At 35.8% G+C, this 24,034-nt stretch overlaps 1 protein-coding gene across 2 annotated transcripts in view; it reads right to left on the bottom strand.

The window, feature by feature from the left end:
* The window catches only part of smap1 (small ArfGAP 1), a 190,711-nt gene that overhangs the window by 82,721 nt on the left and 83,956 nt on the right, over positions 1-24,034 (bottom strand). Inside the window, exons 4-6 of one of the 2 annotated variants that reach the window (XM_028821026.2) lie at positions 18,685-18,760; positions 13,462-13,536; positions 8,660-8,749 (exon numbers count right to left, since the gene is read on the bottom strand). In XM_028821026.2, the coding sequence (XP_028676859.1) occupies positions 8,660-8,749; positions 13,462-13,536; positions 18,685-18,760 (241 nt within the window). The remainder of the gene's footprint in view (positions 1-8,659; positions 8,750-13,461; positions 13,537-18,684; positions 18,761-24,034) is intronic. The other variant, XM_028821027.2, reaches the window with a different exon arrangement.

Here is a 24,034-nt window from a genome sequence, read left to right as displayed (position 1 = left end):
TTTCCACAGAACAAGGTCCAATGTTAAACTATCAGGTGATTCACTTTTAATAGAGCTTCTTCATATAACTAATCCAAATTTCTAAAATTATCATTGGTTCAGTTGTCAGTTTATAAATGGCAGAGTAATGAAAGATTCTACCATCAGTAATAGCAGGCATTTCTGAGCAGTAAATGAAAGAATTTAGGAAGCATATATTAAGGGTGAATTGTCCATGGAAAGGAAAATAAATAAATATACTGTAGCTTACAGGTACATGCATTTTCCACGTAATTAAAAGTTTTGCAAGACTCAACCTAAGATGGTAAGAAATATGAGAGAACTTTCAATGAGGAGTTGCTTGTGCTATTGATAGTCAATACACGCTGCCCAGCTCAATGTAAAATGTGTAAGGATTAATATAAGTTTCAGTATAAAAGCATCTTTGCTCCTCACTCTAAATTTGGGACTATTTTGAAAAACTAAAGCAGAACGTACTTAAATTATAAAATTCCAATGTTGCACAAAAAGTGCTCTCAGTAAATAAGCATTACATTTTCCAGACCACCACTTTTAAACCTACATCAGATACTTCATTTCAAAAGGGGGGGGGCGGCTTTTGCAAGGCTGAAAATAATATTGCTCTAAGCTAATAATCATACTCCTGTTCAGATAAACACTGCACATTATTACTTTGCTAAGTTATTTAGTATTCCAGACACAGCTCAGTCAGAACTCATATTAATCCTGAAGCTGAAAGTATAGAACTGAACCTGTCACTTTAATCAATCCAGCATCCAAGTTTAGGTCAGCAAATAGGGCAGATTTTATTCTTCTACTTATTCCCAGAATGCTTTTCTAAACTTTGAATTCCAGACAAGGTCACAGAGAGTGTGCCCTAGCAGAATTCACCTGTCGTCCAGCCAAATCCCCAGAATGAAAATACTAACTGGCAGGCAAAGCTATGAATAAAATTTGTCTGGCAATTCTTGCCAATATCTGTTTATGTTCTTCTGCCTCGTAAATTTGTTTAAGCTTGTAGAATAATTGTCAACAGCTAAAATCAATAGATGCTGAAAAACAAATAGCAAGCACAGTTACAGTAATGCCTACAATTTAATTGAACATGTATTACATTGTATTTTCTTCAAGAATAATTCTCTTAAAATTACATACATAATTTACTGAGATATAGAAAATTAAAATATATGGAAATAATTACCATTTTTAAGAAAGTAGTAGATTCAGATGAATTCAGTCTGAAACTATAATTGACACAGGTGAACCAAACCAGGTGTTTTCTGGGGCTGCTGCAGCTTATCACACAGTGTATAATATTCTAAAATAAAAGTCTAATAACAAGCAGTTTGCCTGCTAAAAACCTTCAGGATATTCAAAAGGGAATAGCAGCACCATCTGTGCAGGTCAATTGTTGACAGGCACCAGTGAAAAAGCCAACAGTAGTTATTGTGTATAAGAAATTTCATTAATATTTTCTGCAAAAAAAGCGCATGTATATTATTTTCCAAAATGTATTTGAATATTCATGTAGTACTACTCCACCTATTCTGCCGAGTCTTTTCATAGCACTTTGCAGTACTCATCATTTACATTATTAAATTCATGACTGAATGAAACAGTTAATTTACAATGTAAGGCATTATATTAGAATTTTAGAACAGTTCATCTTACTTAATCTAATCAAGAAAAATTAGGTATATTGTGTGTTTTATTTTAAAAAAATGTAAAGAATACCATAATACAGAGCCCCTCTTTTTTCAGTAGTATTGAGCCCCGTTCCACATTAATTCATTGAATAGAGTGTTATTCTTATCTTTTCCCCCTTGCCATCCAGTTCTTATTCAGGTACGTTTTATTTCGCAAGCCGTCTTCATTTGTTTCTGTCAGGGTTGATCTCCCCATGAAATGTAGTTTATCATTTCCACACACTAATTTCTGCTATTCCTTATTGGCAGTGTTTCACTTAAGAGTAATCCAGATCAGGAAGGAGAAAAGGATGGACCCTCTTTGTGAAGGAAAAACTGGCGCTGTGTGGTTTCTTGTGCATGCTGATTAGTGATCAGGGATTCCAAATGATTAAAATATTCCTGCTTCACAAATAAGTGATGTTTTGTGCCAGGGTGGGCATTTTAACTATAACTGAAGTTAATAGAAAATGGCTCAAGCATCCATGGTATGAATCATTAACTTGTTTGAATGTACTACTGAAATAGGGGTAAGTGAAAAAATAATAATTTGTTCCAACAAATTATGCAATTCATTTCAACAAGTTAATACTTCGTGCAAACTATTTTTTTTTTCTTGACACCTACGGGGGGGTCTGTATAGTACTGCTCCTACAATGAAAGATAAATTTCCATTGAACAATCTAAGAATAAAATATATAAACATCCCCCCGCGTGTCAGCGGCACCGACTCCAACTGGGCTTGCTTCTCCTCCAGCAGAGCACGGAGGATACCAAAAACAATTAGCGAGCTAAAGGTAACAATTACCACAATGATTATCGCAATAACTACTGGTCTCTGTGGGGACAAAGGATATGAGGAAAGATATAAAAGACATAAAAAAGACAAATGAGAAGCTGCTTCGGGATATTAAAGACTGGGAGAAACGTTTAAGTAATAATACAGAGAGGCAGCCTTTAGTCCCTTCCTTTCAAAGATCCCAGAGTACAGTGGGAAAAGGATCTCTTACTCAACATTTCAGAAAAGCAGTGGAAGGCAACCAAGCACGGAATTCACTCTAGCTCCATATACGCAAAGCATACAATTATTCCAACTTAAAATATCTTATCGAGCACATCTATCTCATTTAAAGTTGTTCAAAATTTTTCCAGGGCAAGATCCAATCTGCAAACGTTGCAATCTAGTTCCAGCCTCATTGGGCCATATGTTTTGGTCGTGCATCAAATTAACATCATTCTGGACCAAAATGTGTAAATAGCTATCAGATAGCGATGGTGTCACAATCACTCCTAATCCATTAACAGCTGTGTTTGGTGTACTCCCAGATGGGCTTAAAGTGGAGAAGTACAAACAAACTAATTGCCTTTACTTCACTCGTACCATTTAGACTTATCTTGCTCAACTGGAAGAATCCCAGCCCACCTCTTTTAAGTCAGTGGGTAACTAATGTTGTATACTATTTGAAATTGGAAAAAATCAAACTCTCACTTAGTGGATCTATTCATAACCTTTTTAAAATATGGAAGGATCTAATCAATAACATTTTACAATAAGCTTTTATATTGGGAAAAAGAATTCTCTCTCTTTTTGACTCAAAGTTTTAGTCACACACACAGAGTGGACAAGTCTAAACATTTTGTGACATAAAGGCTAAGTTGCATTTCAGATCTTTTTCACCTATAAAATGATCTTGTAACCAGCAAAACAAAAGGAAAAGTTGTAGGGAAAAAAACAAGACCATCAATCTTTTAATTATTTGCATGCCTACATGACCATTTCTTTTTAACTTTACGTACTCTTTCCAAGATCTGTAGTTTAATTATTTATTATACTCTAACCCGACTGAAAACAGTATCTTTAAGATTACTCTTACTCAAGTCGAGGTAGTTTTTTTTTTAAATCATATAGAGATTTTTTACTGTCATACGAGAACTCTCTCTTTCCTTGTGTTCCATTTCCATCACTCTTTTGCCCATATACAGTGGTGTGAAAAACTATTTGCCCCCTTCCTGATTTCTTATTCTTTTGCATGTTTGTCACACAAAATGTTTCTGATCATCAAACACATTTAACCATTAGTCAAATATAACACAAGTAAACACAAAATGCAGTTTTTAAATGATGGTGTTTATTATTTAGGGAGAAAAAAAATCCAAACCTACATGGCCCTGTGTGAAAAAGTAATTGCCCCCTTGTTAAAAAATAACCTAACTGTGGTGTATCACACCTGAGTTCAATTTCCGTAGCCACCCCCAGGCCTGATTACTGCCACACCTGTTTCAATCAAGAAATCACTTAAATAGGAGCTGCCTGACACAGAGAAGTAGACCAAAAGCACCTCAAAAGCTAGACATCATGCCAAGATCCAAAGAAATTCAGGAACAAATGAGAACAGAAGTAATTGAGATCTATCAGTCTGGTAAAGGTTATAAAGCCATTTCTAAAGCTTTGGGACTCCAGCAAACCACAGTGAGAGCCATTATCCACAAATGGCAAAAACATGGAACAGTGGTGAACCTTCCCAGGAGTGGCCGGCCGACCAAAATTACCCCCAAGAGCGCAGAGACGACTCATCCGAGAGGTCACAAAAGACCCCAGGACAACGTCTAAAGAACTGCAGGCCTCACTTGCCTCAATTAAGGTCAGTGTTCACGACTCCACCATAAGAAAGAGACTGGGCAAAAACGGCCTGCATGGCAGATGTCCAAGACGCAAACCACTGTTAAGCAAAAAGAACATTAGGGCTCGTCTCAATTTTGCTAAGAAACATCTCAATGATTGCCAAGACTTTTGGGAAAATACCTTGTGGACTGATGAGACAAAAGTTGAACTTTTTGGAAGGCAAATGTCCCGTTACATCTGGCGTAAAAGGAACACAGCATTTCAGAAAAAGAACATCATACCAACAGTAAAATATGGTGGTGGTAGTGTGATGGTCTGGGGTTGTTTTGCTGCTTCAGGACCTGGAAGGCTTGCTGTGATAGATGGAACCATGAATTCTACTGTCTACCAAAAAATCCTGAAGGAGAATGTCCGGCCATCTGTTCGTCAACTCAAGCTGAAGCGATCTTGGGTGCTGCAACAGGACAATGACCCAAAACACACCAGCAAATCCACCTCTGAATGGCTGAAGAAAAACAAAATGAAGACTTTGGAGTGGCCTAGTCAAAGTCCTGACCTGAATCCAATTGAGATGCTGTGGCATGACCTTAAAAAGGCGGTTCATGCTAGAAAACCCTCAAATAAAGCTGAATTACAACAATTTTGCAAAGATGAGTGGGCCAAAATTCCTCCAGAGCGCTGTAAAAGACTCATTGCAAGTTATCGCAAACGCTTGATTGCAGTTATTGCTGCTAAGGGTGGCCCAACCAGTTATTAGGTTCAGGGGGCAATTACTTTTTCACACAGGGCCATGTAGGTTTGGATTTTTTTTTCTCCCTAAATAATAAAAACCACCATTTACAAACTGCATTTTGTGTTTACTTGTGTTATATTTGACTAATGGTTAAATGTGTTTGATGATCAGAAACATTTTGTGTGACAAACATGCAAAAGAATAAGAAATCAGGAAGGGGGCAAATAGTTTTTCACACCACTGTATTCACTCTCTCTCCTCATCACATATTGTTACCACTTCAACCTACACCTGTACTTTCTCAGATACCCTGTTAACTTTTATTGTACTTGTGATTGTCTCATTTCCTATTCTGTCCTTTTTTGCAATTCCACATATCCATCTCAACATTCTCATTTCTTCCACATCTAACATCTTCTCATGCACTACCTTTAGTGCCCATGTCTCAGCTCCACAAATCACTGTCTTAAAAAGCTCATCTTTGCCTTAATTCTTCAATCAGACAATACTCTTAATACCTTCTTCTAATTGTTCCATCCACAATGCACTCTATATGTTATCTCTGCACGTAATTTTACACTTTGGGCTACAAATGATCCTAGATATTTATATTTATTCACTCTTTTCAACAGTCTTCCTTGCAGGCTAACGTCTTAATCCTGTTCATCATTAAACATACAATATACTGTCCTCTTTCTATTTATCTTCTATCCTCTTACCTTCCAAAGCCCTTATCCATTCTTCCAAATGCATGCACCAAGATGATTGGTCTATTATTCCATGAGTCAACACATCCATACACTACAACAAACAGGTAAAGACTTAAAAGTATCCCTGGTACAGACCTACTCTAACTGGGATCTTGTCTGTTACCACAACACTGCTTTTAGTCAGAGTCCTCAATCTCTCATACATATCCTGCAAAATCCTCACATACTTTTCTGGTACTTCTTTCTTTCTCTTGCACCACCACACCTCTTGATGTGGTACTCTATTATATTCCTACTCCAAATCAATAAACACCATATGCAAACCTTGACGCTTCTCTATGAGCCGAGTACAAAGAAAGAACATTAACTCTGAGGATACTGTAAATTGAGTCACTTCATCCATAAGCAGTGGCAGATGGGTGAAAAGTTGCATTTTTTTTTTTTTGTAAATTTTTGTCCCTATTCCAAACTAAGGACCGTGCTATTAGCCTAATACAGCCAGCATTATGACCCGATGAGAACACTACTACAAATCCAAATACAGTATTTATTAAGTACCAAACCTTACCAACAATATCCTGAACAAATCCAAATATAAAAACAAGTTCGTCAATCAGTGTTTTCCAGAAAGAAAATGAAAATGATCTATTAAGAACTCTTCATTTTTTCACACCACTTTTCTTGTCGAGAGTCACAGAGGCAGCTGGCCAAGCAGGTCAGCCCAGACTTCTGTGTTCACAGCTACACAGGCATTCCTAAGCCACCCAAGACATACAATTCCTCCAGATGTGTCCTGGATCTACGACAGGGTTACCACCCAGTGGGACTACCCAGGAGCAGCCCCAGAAGAAGCCATCAAGAGGACATCTTTACAACATGCCCAAACCACCTCAACTGACTCCTCTCGCCACAGAGGAGCAAGGACTATAGTCTGAAGCTCTCGCAAACTGCTGAGCTTCTCAGCCAATCACAGAGTGTCACCCCAGCAGCTCTGCGGAGAAACCTCATTTCTGCCACATGTACTCATGATCTCTTTCTTTTGGTCATTACCCACACATCATGACAAAACAGGGATGCAGATCATCCAGTAAATCGAGAGTTTTGTCCTTAGGCTTGGCTCATGCTTTAACACCACAGACCGGTACAGCACCCAAAAAGCAATTGCTGCTGCTCCAATCCACATGTCAATCTCACATTCCCTTCCACCCTCACTCATGAGCAGGATTCCAGGATACATGAACACCTCCAATAAGGGTAGTTGATCTCCACCACCCCACCCAGTAACAATCCAATAATCCAAAACACCTAGTTAAATTTGTTCTGGTACTGAACCTTGCTTTCTATAAGATTTACACTCATACTAATTCTGAAAGGGCAATTCACCTAACCTACATGTCTTTGGAGATGTGGAAATAAACCCTACACTCATACAAGGAGAACATGTAAACTGCACACAACAACCAAGCATGACTTCTACGTCTCCTGATATAAAAGCTTCTCATCTACAGTAATCCCTCCTCCAACGCGGGGGTTGCGTTCCAGAGCCACCCGCGAAATAAGAAAATCCGCAAAGTAGAAACCATATGTTTATATGGTTATTTTTATATTGTCATGCTTGGGTCAGAGATTTGCGTAGAAACACAGGAGGTTGTAGAGAGACAGGAACGTTATTCAAACACTGCAAACAAACATTTGTCTCTTTTTCAAAAGTTTAAACTGTGCTCCATGACAAGACAGAGATTAAAAGAATGCAAACATATTTTCCTCTTCAAAGGAGCAAACAAATCAATAGGGCTGTTTGGCTTAAGTATGCGAAGCACCGCGGCACAAAGCTGTTGAAGGCGGCAGCTCACACCCCCTCCGTCAGGAGCAGAGAGAGAGAGAAGAGAGAGAGAGAGAGAGATAGAGACAGATAAAAAAATCAATACGTGCCCTTCGTGCTTTTAAGTATGCGAAGCACCGTGCAGCATATCGTTTCAGGAAGCAGCTGCACAAAAGATAGCAACAAGATAATCTTTCAGCATTTTTAGACAAGCGTCTGTATCGTCTAGGTGTGTGAACAGCCCCCCTGCTCAATCCCCCTATGTCAGGATAAGAGAAAGTCAGCGCAAAAGACAGAGAAAAGTAAGCTGGGTAGCTTCTCAGCCATCTGCCAATAGCGTCCCTTGTATGAAATCAACTGGGCAAACCAACTGAGGAAGCATGTACCAGAAATTAAAAGACCCATTGTCCGCAGAAACCCGCGAAGCAGCGAAAAATCCGCGATATATATTTAAATATGCTTACATATAAAATCCGCGATGGAGTGAAGCCGCGAAAGTCGAAGCGCGATATAGCGAGGGATTACTGTATACAGCACTCGTTCGGCTAGTAAATGACATTCCCATTGCTATTACTATACAGCTCTATTTTTCACTAAACAGCTTCAAATGCATTTGTGGTCTTGTGCTCCTCTTATTTTCTTATTCACATGAATACTCCACCCTCAACAAGCATTGTGAACATACTAGTAACAGGAAAGTATCCTTACCTAAAGAAAAAAAATATCATGGGTTCTTGGCAGTATTTATCACATCTAAGTAATGCATACCATGACTGTGGAAAAAATAACTTTGGCTTGAAAGCGCCAGCTTTATCCATTAAGTATACATCTTTAGCCTTTTTAGTGAATTTTGAGGGAAAAATTATACTGAACGGTGCTAATCTAATGTATCACAAATAATGCTTTGCAAATGACTGATTGATGATAGCCAGAGTAATAATGTGCCATGTGTAAAAATATTATTCATATGTATTGTTTTTATGATTTGTTCATGAAGCAACAAAAACAAATTGTTAATGTATTTTCTAATGGAGTACAGAATATAAAGTCATTATATTTAGAAAATAAAGTAAAACACATACTTACAGATTTTACTTTGTCAAATGCAGCAATGTTCTTTATTTTCTCTGGTTCCTTTTCCTTCTTCTTTTCTTCTTTCTTCTTTTCTTTTTCTTTCTATAATGGCATAAATTAGAAATAGATTACATTCCACCTCTTGTCAGTACCTATTAAATGCACAAGCAGGACATCCCAATTGAACTGGAAAGCCTAAATTCCAAGGTGCACATATGAACTTAAATGAGACCTGGACTGACCAGCAGATGCAAGTTAATAAACATCCTTCTAAACACTACAGGACAGCTATGTTATGTGCATGTGTGCATGTTTGTCACCTGTCTTAAAAAATTGACTCAGTGCCACTAATGAAGCAAGGTTTTTATTTATACTCCTGCCTGGCTGCAAGAGAACAATTTTAACTCAATACTCCTATAAACTAGGAGACAAGAATACGGCAGGGTATTGTTATACAGACCAATGGTGAATAAACAGCTAGCCATGCTTAATTGTTGCCCTGCAATAAAGATTAGTTAAACTTGTAGCATTTAAGATCATTGTAAATTCAACTTGAATAGGTAGGGAACAAGAGGTTATTCATGGTAGATATACTGTAATCATTGGACCCCCTCTCACTCAAAGTCAAGTGTGCATTTAGCAAATATCATGCAATCAAACCCTGAGAAAAGAGAAAGATGGTAAAATTAACTGTAAATTACACCTATTTATTCATTTAGGGAAAAGCAGAAAAATTCTAAACTTATTAAAGCCCCACAAGTTATTTCTATACACCTTTTCGTTTGTCATTAGATTATATTTTTCAGCTTCATAAAATAAGCATATCTTGGTTATCGTGATATAGCAGCATAAAGTTCATGACCCAAATGGAATCCAATAAATAACCTTGCAAGCAAGAATAGTTATAATACTATAGTTTATATTTATAGTTTGCTATACATTTAGTAATAATTAACACTTTTCAAACTTATTCAGTAAAAAAGAACATTTAACCTCTAACCACTCGTGAAAAAGGTAATTTAGGAATTATAGAATAATTACTACATAATCAGGCAGCTGATTCTCTTTTATTTGTCTTGCTAGTGGTGCAATAGGAGCATCACATTGGGTTACCGACAGTGAAACAATGAAATATATTCCTTTACCCTAAAAGTACTTAAGACAAATAGTAATAGTCTGGCTTACATCATTTACAAATAGTCAAAGGTAGAGAAATACAAGCTTTGATTGACATGAATTTGCTACATTTTAACTTATCTATAAACATTCAATAAATGTTACTATTACTAAAATGTATATTGTGTATTACTTTTGTAAAGAAACCCTACTGTAAGATTAGAGGCGGAGTTGTGGCTCTGAGGCTAAGGATCTGTGCTGGTATCCAGAAGGTTGCCAGTTTGAATCCCCGTCACTGTCAAAAGAGATCCTATACTGGTGAGCCCTTCAGCAAGACCCTTAACCTGTAATTGCTCCAGGGGCGCTGTACAATGGCTGACCTTGCACTCTGACCCCAAGGGGTGTGCGAAAACTAACAAATTCCTAATACGAGAAATTGTATAAGGCGAAATAAAGAAAAACAAAAACAAAAAAAAAAACTGATCCAAAGAAGAAAGTTTAAATATGGTCAAATGTTTGCTGAAAGCTTCATTAATGATAGGCTTTTCAAAAAAGTGAAGTTCTGTAGTTAGTTAAGTAACAAAAACATTAACCTTCATCTACATTTACTGACTCCTTGATCCAGGATCAATCTCTTAATAATTTCATACAACCAAATGCAAAAAGTAGAAAATTATTTTACCTTACTTAATATGTACTGAAATTTATACTTTCAAATTACATATTCCTTGCATATTATACAGCATGTGTAAAGTTCAGTGTAAATTAATAGGTAAACAAATGTTGATGGATATTTGGTATGTGCTAGTAAACCTAGCTTCACAATCATCAATCTAAAAACACTACAGGGTACAAAACTGCAAATAATCCAGAAATAAAACGTGTATCTATAGCTACTGTATTTAGCACAAAATAGCACTATAGATAAAAACATGCATACCCAGACAGTAAAAACAAAATGGAAACATTTTGTGTCCACACTATCCATTAATTCCTTCAGTAATCATCATACTTTGAGCCTAATGCTATGCGACCGTGCAGATAAGTATAGAATTCGCGTCACTGACCCAGTGAGATCTCACATTGCTTAGGCCAAATTATAAGGTAACAAGCTACATAATCACAGTTAAATAAGATCAATGATCAGATTTACGTTAATGCAGTTATGCATTTAGCTCTTCCAGCATCAATAGATAATTCCAAACTATTTTTGGACAGTGGAAACAGGTCTCCAGAACAGCATGCTAAATGATGATTGGAAACTTGTCAGTAACACCATGACTTTGTGGAAAAAAGAAGTCTTGTAGATATAAACATCAATGTTTTTCACTGGTGGTAATAGTACAAAGCTTTGAGTACTGAGAAAAGCGCTATATAAATGTAATGAATTATTATTATTATTATTACAATCTGTTCTCTGCTATATAAACCTATATATCAATAAGCACTCATTTTCAGTTGCCATTACTTTGTAGGACATTTCCCACATGCACAACACCATTGGGCTTGTATATAATAATAGATACTAGTTGTATATTTTGCTAATTATGTCTTACCAGTTCCACCTCAACCTTTATTCTCTCTGCATTCACAACTACTCACCAATGTATTATGACTCACATAAATACAGTAAGTCTACTGAAAGTATCATTCAGATATATTGCTTTACACAAGATTTCAGGACAAATCTATAATGCAGAGATAAGGATACAGGGACTTTTTATTAAAGGCACAGTCTAATAAATCAAGGGTTCCCAAACTTTTCAGCTCACGACCCCCAAAATAACCGTGCCAGTGACTCGTGACCCCCACTATCCTCGGAAGTGGTAAAAATATACAAATGTTGCGCACAACGGTGCACATGCGCCAATAGGCCTATCCAAACATGAGAATGACAACACGAAAGAACACAATGGTCAAACAACCATATAATTTTTTTTAATAGTAATTTACTCATTTGTTTAATTTCAACAAAATATCTTATCCAAACAAGAGCATGACAACAAAAAAGAACATAACGCTCTAACAACCATATAACTTTTTCATCCAGCTCAGAAAACATATCAGTCCTTCCTATTTCAACTCGCTCAGTCCAACGCTCAAGTTTTCTCTTGAATGCGTGGATTTTATCATTTAGCGAAATTGTGTGTGTGTTCTCACCTTGAAATGACATATTAAGTCCATTCAGTTTTTCAAATATGCAAGCCAAATACGCTAGCCTTGTTAACCAGTCAGGATCAGTGAGGTGATCAGCGAGCTGGGACCCATGCTCCATCAGAAATAAGCGCACTTCGTCCCGCAGCTCAAACAGGCGGCAGAGCACATTCCCTCGCGAAAGCCACCTGACTTCTGTATGGAAAAGCAAGCACTCATGCTCCGATCGCAGTTCGTTACAGAGTGGCAAACAGTCTGATATTGAGTGGATGCGCTTTTATATTGTTGACCATTTTTATCGAAGTCTCAAGAACACGTTTAAGTTCTGGGTCAAGTGTTTTGCTCGCAAGAGCTTCTCTGTGTATAATACAATGCGTGAATTTTACGTGAGGCGCCACTTGTAAGACTCTTGCTTTAAGACCTTTCTTTTTCCCCCAGCATCGCTCCAGCACCGTCTGTACACACACCGACGCACTCGCTCCAAGACAGTCTGATGGCTTTTTAATTTGCATGTTTTTTTTAAATGTAACTATTAACTACTAGTTTTTATCTTTTGTTAGTTATGGATAAAATGTTATTTCTAAAAAATTTAATTAATTAATTTCTAAAAAGTTTTTAAAAAGTATTTGATTTCTTGGAAATCATCTCGCGACCCCCCCCCCCCCCCCAATGTCTCACGACCCCCCAGAGGGTCGCGACCCCCACTTTGGGAACCACTGTAATAAATGAACAATATTTTTGTAAAAACACTGCTTTTTTGGTTTATGTAGCTGTTCTTGATTTAGCTATAAGCTAGTAGTTAAGTCTTCTAAATTGTTCTTCATTCTCCTGCCTTCCTTTACCTTTCTCCTCACTAAAGAATGTCATCTTCTTTAATGCCCATGGCCCAATATGATATTATCATTCTGCCAGTAAAAACTCTTTACTGCCACTATAAAACATGTTCTCTTATTTTTCATATTGCCAAATGTGGAAAAAGTGGCTTAAATTATTCACATTCAGGATCATTTTTTAAGTATTTGTATAGATCATGTTCTTTACAGAAAAAGTGAACCTAAAAGATGAACTTTATTTGGGAAGTGTATTAGTAATCACATAAACTAAAGGGTAAATCTAGAGAAACAGGCACGATGAAGCAAGTCCCATTCCAGTTAAAAAAGTGTTTACTTTTTGAATTCCACAATACTGCCAGAGGAAAATAACATTAATGACATTTCAGGAATGTACATGTACTTGTAACAGCTTTATATAGGAGTTCGCCAACATACATGTCGACCAACCACATTATTTTTAACAAATGGTGTATTAGATAATGTGGATAGCAGGTGACACTTCTGAGAAAAACACCTGGTAACCACAAAACATATCACCATCAATCTGGTAACACACAAACTAGCCTTCATCCATACAGAAGTCTTCACACTTAATAAGAAAGTCACTATGCATTTACGGGTTTCATTAGATATCAAAAAACTGTTTCTGGAAAACAAAAGACACAATGCAAACTTACAAATACAAGAAAGAAAAAGAGTAGGACACAATACCTCTATTTTGCTTTTCTCAGCTGCTGCTTGCAAAGAAGGAGAGGATGTCGAAGGCAGTACAACATCAGATGATGTCTGTGTAATGTAAAAGGAAAGAGTACAGAGCTAAAGCAGATACACAGAAGAGAGAATAAAAGGCAGAAGCAACAAAGCCAGTTTGGTTGTCTTAGGCCAGTGGTTCACAAGCTTTAAGCCAAAGATCCCCAAAATGTTCATCCAACTGGTCAGGGCCTCTCACTAATATAAACCTATGATGTAAAACGGATCATGATCTTGGATTTTCATTACTGCTAACAGCAGTCACACAGCATGAGTTTGGACAATAGCAGACCTATACTACAAAAATTCAGATGTGTAATGACAGCAGACTACTGATGCATAGGTGAACAAAAGTTGTGTGACATCTCTAGACCCGGGGTTCTAAAGAGTTTTTCTCCCTCCATGAATTTAAATATTTTCAATTTGCTCTTATTTTTTTAAAGTATTGAACTCTTTATAAACACAAAGGTTATATTTCTTTAATCTTCCCCCAAATATTGCATTTGGGGATTTTAACAAGAAATTACAGATAGCTTTTTGTGCGTGTCTGTGTCTTAATTTTTCTTATGAACGATAAATGTTTTTTTTTTTTTTAAATTTAATGTAGGAACAGTGGTGTGGCTTGATACAGGGCAAAAAATTAGAAAGGCTAAATTTCTATACTTTAAAAATGTATGCAGTTATACTGTATATGAATTCAGATTACAAGAAACAGAAAAATAACTTGCTAATTATAAATGACCAGTGTTGAGCAAACCCAGCAGAGTTCATTTCCATCACAACTTCAGCAAAATTACAGATATGGTTCAGGAACTTTGTTGAACTCTGGGATATGTATTTAAGGCAATGGGGAAGAAGTACCTGAACTAGTTTTGAGTGGCTTATAATGGTGAAATGGTCTTTTAAGTGTCTCTGAAGGCTATGGAAGAGACTGAAAACTACGCTGTACTGATTATTGTGCCCAAAAATGTGATCTGAGCTGTGAGAGACAGTAGTGCTAACCAGTGTGCCAACACACCTCAAAACAACAAAAGACGCTGAGGGAAAGTATACCACAAGCCAAATCCATTAAACAGCCACAAACTAACAATAAATAAATAAAATACAGATCATTGTGCACGCAGAGTTCCAGCCCTGGGGCACACTTTGGCCATGCCATAAAGCAACAGCATTGGACTGAGTTGTTCAACTGTTTAAAAGTGTGAAGTGCAGCGTTCCATTTATCTGTGCAAATGTGTTGCATTTTTTTCTCCCATTAGGAAGAAACACCTAGTAAACAGTAGTATATTTATTATTATTACTTTTATTTACTAGGATCTCATTCTGATATGAGAAGGAAGAGCAGGGATCCTTTAAGGCTTGTTTCAAGATTGTAGCTGGGCACCTGGCTAACTATACATGCAAATCAGCTATTCCAATCCCAAGAGAGCCTTGGGGTTAATGCCAAGGAGGTTAAGCAATGACAAAAGTTAACACACATTATTAGTTAATATTAACACTAAAAGTAAATGTTACATATGTTTACAATATTTTTAGAGAGAGAGAGAGAATGATGGCACTAGCATATTAAGATGTTCTCTTTTGCAAAACTCCATTAGTCTTGGGAACTGATTCTCAGGCAGACTAGTGGCATGGACTTGCACAAAGAGACGGGGAGGGGAAGGGAGAGGATGCCATTACCACGAACCCTATGTGAGCACAAGGAGACCTCAAATTAGCATGGAGAGGAAAGGAATCTTGTAGCAGTAGCATTATGAGACAGAGCAGTGGAACTGAAAAGCTGCAAAGACTTCGGTTCAGTTGCTGTGTAGCCAACAATCCTTTTAAGGACCACTTTTTCCACCAGTTACTTAGTTAGTTAAGTTCCCATGTACATCACCTGACAACCGCTCATGTACTGCTCAAGTTTAAGTACTCAATGTACTGCTCAAGTTGAGAACTACACCTCTAGTCAATAACTTCACAGGTGTAGGGCCAATTTTGTGCAACAATTGAATAACACTTTGAGCTATGTTTATTTAAAAATACATGATGCCGTTTAAAGACAACATGCAAATTTGGAATTTTTTTTTCTCTCAACATCAACTTTGCTCAGATTGCAGCAGCCACCAGACTGAAAACCCCTGTCTTAGGCCTTTAAGTGAGTAAACAGGGAAAGTGAGGAACAGGACATATTTGAACTGCAGACCACAGAAATATGACAAGAAAATGTAATATGGTAAAATTAAACACTTTATTTTAGGGTTTGTAGCTTAGCCTAAGCATAGAACTTGAAATGCTACACAATCATCATCATTGCTTAGCAGTTTAAAAACAATCAGTGACAATGTATCTATTTAAATAAGGGTTGAAGGTATGACACTGCAGCAGTGCCACAAAATTGGACTATGTTTTATTCCCAAACACACACACTTTCTTTTTTTTTTTTTAGCATATTGTAATATAACTGTATGACCATTTAATTTTGGTCTGTGCTTTTAAGCAGGATTGTCCCACAAAACAGCAGTGAGGGGTTTTCTCTGAACTTCCCTTTAGGAAAAGAGGAGGAGCGAAAACTTTAGACTCGTCAAAAATTCTGACCTTCGGTTTTTGACGGATCTCAATGTTTTAGGGTCCCCAATACCGAAAACACTGATATCTCGACGATGGGTGTGTGTCGGTCTGTGTGTGTGTCACATATTACAGAGGACAGTGGTCTTGGGCTAAAAAGGCTGGATGGAAAAATACCAAACTCAAAACTTAAGCCTGTTATTAGATGATGATGTGCCGATTGGTTTTTGAGCCAAATCGTACAAGAGAAAGAGGCACTAGAGGAACCCTCAAATACTACAATTAATTAACTATTAATTATGAATTCTTCTCATCAATTGCTGTTGTAATGACCTATTTTATGATCAGAAAGGTCAGCAGCAGAACAATAAATAATTACTAGAATATTATAGAATAGTTCTGGTAACGTGCCATAAAGCCTACTGATGCTCACGTCCAAATTTTTACCACCTCTTTTATTCGTGGTGAAAAACAAAGACAGTAAAGTGCACTTCAGAAGGTACTGATGCTTTACTGTGCAGATTCCTTATGAAAAATACCAACAGGAACTTATTGTCTTCTTTAGCACAAATCCAAACTCAGAACACAAAGCAAAGCTGGAAAGAATAGAGATGAATATGATCATGTAGATGTGTGTGGGGCCATGAACTAAAAGGAAGGAAAATCCATACTTAATAAAAACAATGTCTTGGGGTGAAGGCAACAGGTGATGTACTGAGGAGAAAACAGGGTATTTTGAACATATGGAGCCATGGATAGGGGATGATTGACTGAAGACGTGCACCAAGATAATATGATGAGTCTTACCCCAAAGGATATCAAGGACAATAGAGAAATGAAGAAAAAGATTTGGGGGACAATCAATTAACCTAGGTAAATCCAGAAAATGACCGTTAAACCAGTGATGAATGAGGTAGCTTGATGTGTTTTGTGTTCATTTATGTGCTTTTTTACTACTGCTAGTATACATTTTCTTTGTATTTGTTGTTGAGGGTTTATTTTTATATGGTGGACAATGGCTACCATGGTGTGCAATGGATTTAATGTTAGATTTGTATTCTATATTTTTAAATGCAAAATACACTAATTGTAGTGTGTATTTAAGGGTTTAGAAGTAAGGGACTGCCATAATGTTGCTAAGCAGCAGCGGTTTATTTAGGCTGGTCTGCAAAAAAAAAAAAAAAAAAAAAAAACAGAGACTGGGCTATATGTGGCAATGATGAAAGACCAATAAAAGTGAACTGATGTGGAAATACATTTCAATCTTGTGCTTTGACTGTATGGGCGCTGATTACTTAAGATCTCAATGATGAGTATTTAACTGAAGTCATTTAAAGCAGGATTTGGTACAAAATGTCAATTGTATGTTTATAGCATCGTGATGAGGTTAATTTTTGATATTCTCAATAACTGTTACTTTTTGATGTGAGAGTGCATATAAATATTTCTTTCACATCTTGCAAAGAACTTTGAGTTACATCATTTGTATGAGAATGTGCAACAGAAATAAATGTTGTTGTAAAATGATCTACTCCTATCTTTAATTAATAGCGGATGACCTCATCCTGGGATCTGTAATTTATTGTTAATATAAATACAGATAAGCAGCTAATGTCTGCATTCTGATATCTGTATTGCATGAACATAAAACAGGAATGGATTTCTTTCTTTCAAATACATGATATGCGTCACTCATATATACATTACTACAAACATTAAAGTAATCTTAAAGTCAATGAAAGTCATTTGGAGGGGGGATGAAAAACTATAAATGGATAGAGTAAAACTTAACAAGGAACATGTATACTGTAGTGATACATAAAAAGTACCTGTTTAGATAAGATATCCACATTTACTGACTTGAGCAGAGTGAATCTATTGTACATGCAAAACACTGACTTGATCTAAAATCCTTCCAGAAAACTCATAATGCAGTACTAAAGTCTATAATTTTTAAACTGATTGATTGGTGAGACAATTTCCTAATTTGAAATCCAATAAGACTTTGTATAATGTTCACAAGCTTAAGAGCTTATACAGTAGACAAACGAGAAGATTCCCAGGCAACTGACACTAATGAACGAAGTGGGTTCCAAAAATGAATGGATGGATAGAAGGATATAACTAACAATACTCCTATTAGAAAGACTAAACAGAGAAGAGACCACACAAAACTAAAACTAAACACACACCAATAGATAATAAAAAGGCCAAATGTAAGAGAGAAATCTAGGAGCCACAGCTGAAAAATAAACACAGCTTAGAAGAAGAATCACAGATCAGCCTCATTTACTCAATTTATTATGAAGCTTGAAGTCTTTACCTCCAAAACCCAAGGCAGAAATAAATAAAAAGGGCAAAAGAATTAAGATGAACTCAAGCAAATTCCATAGTTACAAATGGTTCCTAAAATATAATAGAGCTGTGAAACAATTTTGGACAATTATCACAAACCATATTTCTATCAACCTATGTAAAAGCAATAGCCCAGTCATGGTGCAATTTTACTGGAGTTTTGAGCGGAAACAGCCTAACACTGACAATTACAAAAACATTTTTCAATACATATGTTTTTTAAGACGATATCATCCATATAGTGTTAGTGATGCTTTAAGGACTTCAAAGTTTACTTACAGTTAATCCATTTATGGCATTCTTGTCATAATACTTCTTCTTCTCATATTTATCTCTGATGAAAAACTCCACAGCTCTGAAAATACCCGAATTAAGAAAACAACAAATAAAACCACAAAAACTACTTTCAAAAGCCCCAGAATTTTTAAAATATGAGAAATAGAAAGTAGATACACACTGCAATTACTGATAACACAAATACTCTCAAGATGATATTAATTTAAATTACTATATTCCCAAATGCCATAATAGCAAACTTTATTAGGTTGTTTTAGGTGGTAAATACTACATATTTGACAAATACATTACAGCTGTGAATTGATGGCAATGGATTTATGGTTGGTGTGGGAGGTGTGCAGCAGCCCTGTCGAGGCTGACATTCTTAAAAAAAATGATGCCAAACTTGATTGTTTTTAAATTCTCATGTAGTTTTTAAATATGCATAACTAAAAAGTATGACTAAAAAATCTTCTATGTGAAACTTTTGAGACCAATAAAAGAAAGTTTACAATGTAACATTTTGATAGGAGTATCATGTGACTAAACGTAAATAGTTTATTGCATGGGATACCAAACTTTAAGTCAGGGTCCCCCTAAGCATTGTACCATCTGCTCAGGGACCCCACTAGTACAAACCCAATACAACAAAGTAGACCACGATCCTCAATTTCAGTTACTGCGAACAGTAACAACACAGCATGATTTGGGATAAAGCAGACCTATCAAAATCAAAGTAACTGTTTAACTACAGTAAATGACTGGCACATAACTGTATGTGATCAAATGTTACTGGGTAATAGTTTATCAATCTTTTTCCTTGTCATACCCCCAACTAGGAACTGAATCTTTTGAAAAACCACAATTTGATCAATCTTAAATTGTTACGTACTGAATCCTGTTTAGGCACAAAAAGCTAAACATGATTTTTTTTTTTTTTATCCCCCATCCCTAATATTGTATTTTGGTATTTTAATAAATGATCACAGAGTTTTTGTGGGCATTTGTTCATTTTAGTTTTTCCTATGTAAGGCAAACACTTTCTAAATAAATTATGCTTTTTATGTAAGAACAGTAGGTTGTTTGATATGAAATTAAAAATTGAAAGTTTAAAATTGTCAACAAATAGCTGGGGAATGAGAGGGTGGAGCTACTACAGACCCTAAAGTAAGCAGAGGGAGACTTAGAATTGGTGTGGGTGAGCACTGGACAATGAAGAGAACAAGGTTGGGTGAGCGAGATGGGAGTGAAGTCTTATAGCATGGAGCAGAGGGATGGAACTGAAGCAAACCCAAGCAAGAACTTTTGTTAATTTTTTTTTGGGCGTGTATTTCCCTCGTATGTCGCCTGAATGCTGTTTGCGTATCGCTCAGCTTGAACCAGCAGCTGTAGTCAGTAAGTACCTTGATATTAAGACTTGTTTAAAGCAACAATTGAAGAACATTTTGAGTTATACTTATTTAAAATATAACTAGAATTCATACAGGCATGAATCAGCCAATTCCAAATTGCAAAGTATCACTAAAATACTGTAAATTAGCATACATCAAAGGAATACTCCAACAGAATAGAACTGATTAAGCCCATCATGAGCTGGTAGCCTACGGTAAATATAATTTTGCTTTCCTGCAAAGAATTGTGTATTCTCTCTCTCCGATCTCAGAGAAATGTAGATTAAACATGACCATGAATCAAACTGCATTTTGCCTCCACGCCACTTATCAAAAAAATGTCTAAACAAATTAGTCATTTGCACATCAACTTTCTTTAGGTGAGAAAATTGTTCTGTCAGCTACTTCAAGTTCTTGAAATGTACTGATTTGAAAAATTAAACTGACGTTGAGTATATCGATTTAATCTAATGGCTCCAATACACACATATTACACAAGATCAGTACATTAAACATATTTACTTCAGTCATGATGAAAAATATTGGCACCACTGTACTTCTTTCAGAAAATGCACCACTTCTCCCATAAAACTGTTGCTATTACAAATGTTTTGACACTCACGTGTTTATTTCCTTTATTTGTTTTAGAACAAAACAAAAAGGCAGAGGAAATAAAAAAAGTTAAATCTGATCATTCCTCACAGAACTCTGCTTAAATCAAGGTCTATGACGTGATAAAAGCAAATTAGTAAAAAAATATTTTTCAGTGAAAACAGTTTTTAATTGTGTCCATACTGGTGTCATGTACTTCAGACTGAATCATGCACTCTCCACAGCATTTTTTAACATTAAACCTCAATTACTGCTGTGCATGACAGCCCTAAAAGCAGGCTTCAGTCAGGGACAGGCTTTGAAATTTTGGACAGAACACCAACATTTTTAAGATTAAGCTTAAATTAAAAATAATTCAGTAAAGCTATCAGTTTGTAAAACTCTTTTTTTCAGTACATTTTAAACAACACACTAGATGCATCTAAAAAACAGGAAGGCAATTCACTTTATTAGTAAATCAAATGTATAGGAAAAATAAGATTTATGATACTTTTTTTAAATTAAAATGTAAAGTACATCAGCATGAATAGAAAAGCATGTAAAAAAAGACCCTATAAGCAACAAGACTTTTTCCAACACTGAAGTGCAGGAAAATATGGTATAAAACATTTCTAGTTGTTTGAGCTTTGTGGTGATATTCACAGAGGAAAGTAATTATAAAAAAAATATATATGTATCATAAATACATCTGCAAAAAAAGAAAAAAAAAAAAAAAAACACCTATAAAATCACTTGGTTTGCTACATGAGTATTTTCAGACCCCATAAATCTTTACTGCATTATTAAGCAAGTGCTGTTCCTGTTCTGCTACAATATAAACACACCATTCCACAAATATTTGACTAAATTATGGTTAAATGTCTGGCAAGTCTGCATATTTCACTTCTTTGTAGCAACACTGGGAGCAAATTCAGTATACTCATGGTATGAATGAGAAAAATCAACCGAGTTTATTGGTTGTAGTGATGGTTTTGTCCTGCACTGGCAGTAAAGTACTGGAATTTTACCTGATCATACTATTTGATAGTGAAATACTTATTAAGTGAAATACTCAGATTTTAGATGTTTTAGCTCACTTCTGGCATTATTATTTATGTAAGAATTTGTTTTAATATTACGTGATGCTGTTCACATTACATTACTGCATTATTACTTAGAACTAAAATGTGCACTAAGATGTGCACTGTATTAAAACTATAAAAACAGACTATAGATTAAATTAAAAATGCGCACAAAGCGGCATTAATTCAAATAACTTAATTACTATTTCAATCAGCCATAATGTTCCGACAATTCAGTGCTGTTCTTCCAAGACCTTAAATATGGCCTTATTAAATGTTAGAGCGTTAATCAACAAAACGTTTTCCAAAAACGATCTTATTAGTGATAGGAAAATTGACTCTCTTACATTAAGTGAAACGTGGCTTACCTCTGAGGGCGCGGCTGTATTAATTGAATCTGCACCTCTGAACTACAGCTTTACTTATGCGGTTCGACAAGTTAAGAAAGGCGGCAGTTTAGAAAATATTTATTTGAGTCAGCTAAAGTGTAAAGAAGAAAGCTTTGGTATGTTCACATCTTTTGAGTATCTTCCTGTTGTTATTCAAGGAGTTTCTCAGTCTCTGGTATTGTCTGTGTATAGACCACCTAAATATATTGAGTCTTTCTTTGAGGAATTCTCAAACTTAGTGTCAATTATAACAACTAAACATGACAGGTTCCTAATTGTTGGCGACATTAATTTTCATATCGATAATCAGCGTGACCCGAAAGCAAAGGAATTCATGAACCCCCTGCACTCTTTTGATCTAAGCCAGCACATTAGTTAGCCAACACACCAAGGGGGGTACACGTTGGATTTAGTGATTAATAAAGGATTAAAAGTTGATGCAAGGCAGATCGTGGATATGTTTATCTGACCATTTTCTCTTACAATTTAATATAGAAATACTGAGATAAAATTAATGAGAAGCACACTGTAAAAAAACACTTCTATGATTCATCTGCAGCTTCAAAGTTTACAAACATTTTAAGCAACCAGTCAGTTTGTAGTGCTTACTACAACAGTGATAATGTAAATAGTAAAGTAGTAAATTGCAATGTTAAAGTGAGAGCTGTCGCTGACATAGTCGCTCCTGAAAAGTCAGTTAAAAAATCCTCCAGCACTGTTACACCATGGAAGACCCAAAGAGTGTCTGATTTAAAGAAAACAAGCCAGAGAGCTGAGCGTAAATGGAGAAAAACTAAATTGATTGTCCACTATGAGATATTGAAGGCTAAAATAACAGAATACAACAACACTGTTCATCTTAAGAGGCAGTGTTACTTCTCTAAGATTATAAATAATGCTGGTAATCCAAGAGTTTTATTCTGTACTATTAATCGTTTGCTAAACCAGGTCAATTAATGGAATGCCTCCAAAAAACTTCCTGTGAAACTTGTGAGGCTTTTGCTATATTTTTTTTAATCAAAAAATTAATAAAATTAGAAATATATTACATCCTGACAATACTGATCCTATTAAACTCCCATAATCCATTTTTAGCAAATTATTTTTTTTCATCAGCATAGATTTACCCCATTTATATAGAATAATTTCTCAACCGACACCCTCCAGCTGCGTCCTTGACCCAATACCAAGAAAGTTTTTTCAAAGAAGTATCCCTCGTGCTAATTGATAGTGTTCTTGACATAGTAAATTTATCATTAGAAATGGGAAGCTTCTCAGACTGTCTTAAGACTTCTGTTAAACCCCTGTTCAAGAAAAATAATCTCAACTTCTCTGTTTTGAAAATTTTAGACCTATTTCTAACCTGCCTGTCTTAAGTAAAATTTTAGAAAAAGATGTCCTTACGCAGCTAAATGATCACTTGAATAAACATTCTGTTCTTGACAAGTTTCAGTCAGGTTTTAGAACAAATAACAGTACAAAAACTGCAGTCATTAAAGTAGTAATTGACTTGCGGGCAAATGCAAACAGGGGCTGTTTATGTGTTCTCATCCTCTTAGATCTGAGTGCCACATTTGACACCACTGATCAAAATATTCTTATTAATTTCCTTAGTCAGTGGGTGGGCCTTGCTGGCAGTGTCTTAAATTTGTTTGAGACTTACTTAACAGGTAGAAAATTCTTTGTTAGTTGTGGTAATTATACTTCAAAGACCAATGATATTCTTTATAGTATTCCACAAGGATCTGTCCAGCATTTTTTCACTTAAAAAATATAGCAAAAGTTAGATCCCTTATAACTTTGCAAAATGCTGAAAAATTTGTTCACATTTTTGTTTTTAGTCAACTAGATCACTGTAACACACTCCTCTCAGGATTACCCAAAAATACGTCCATCGATT

This window comes from Erpetoichthys calabaricus, chromosome 15, assembly GCF_900747795.2.
Source record: "Erpetoichthys calabaricus chromosome 15, fErpCal1.3, whole genome shotgun sequence".
Lineage (NCBI taxonomy): Eukaryota > Metazoa > Chordata > Cladistia > Polypteriformes > Polypteridae > Erpetoichthys > Erpetoichthys calabaricus.
Note: the sequence above shows the minus strand (reverse complement) of the source record. Positions and strands in the feature narration are given on the sequence as shown.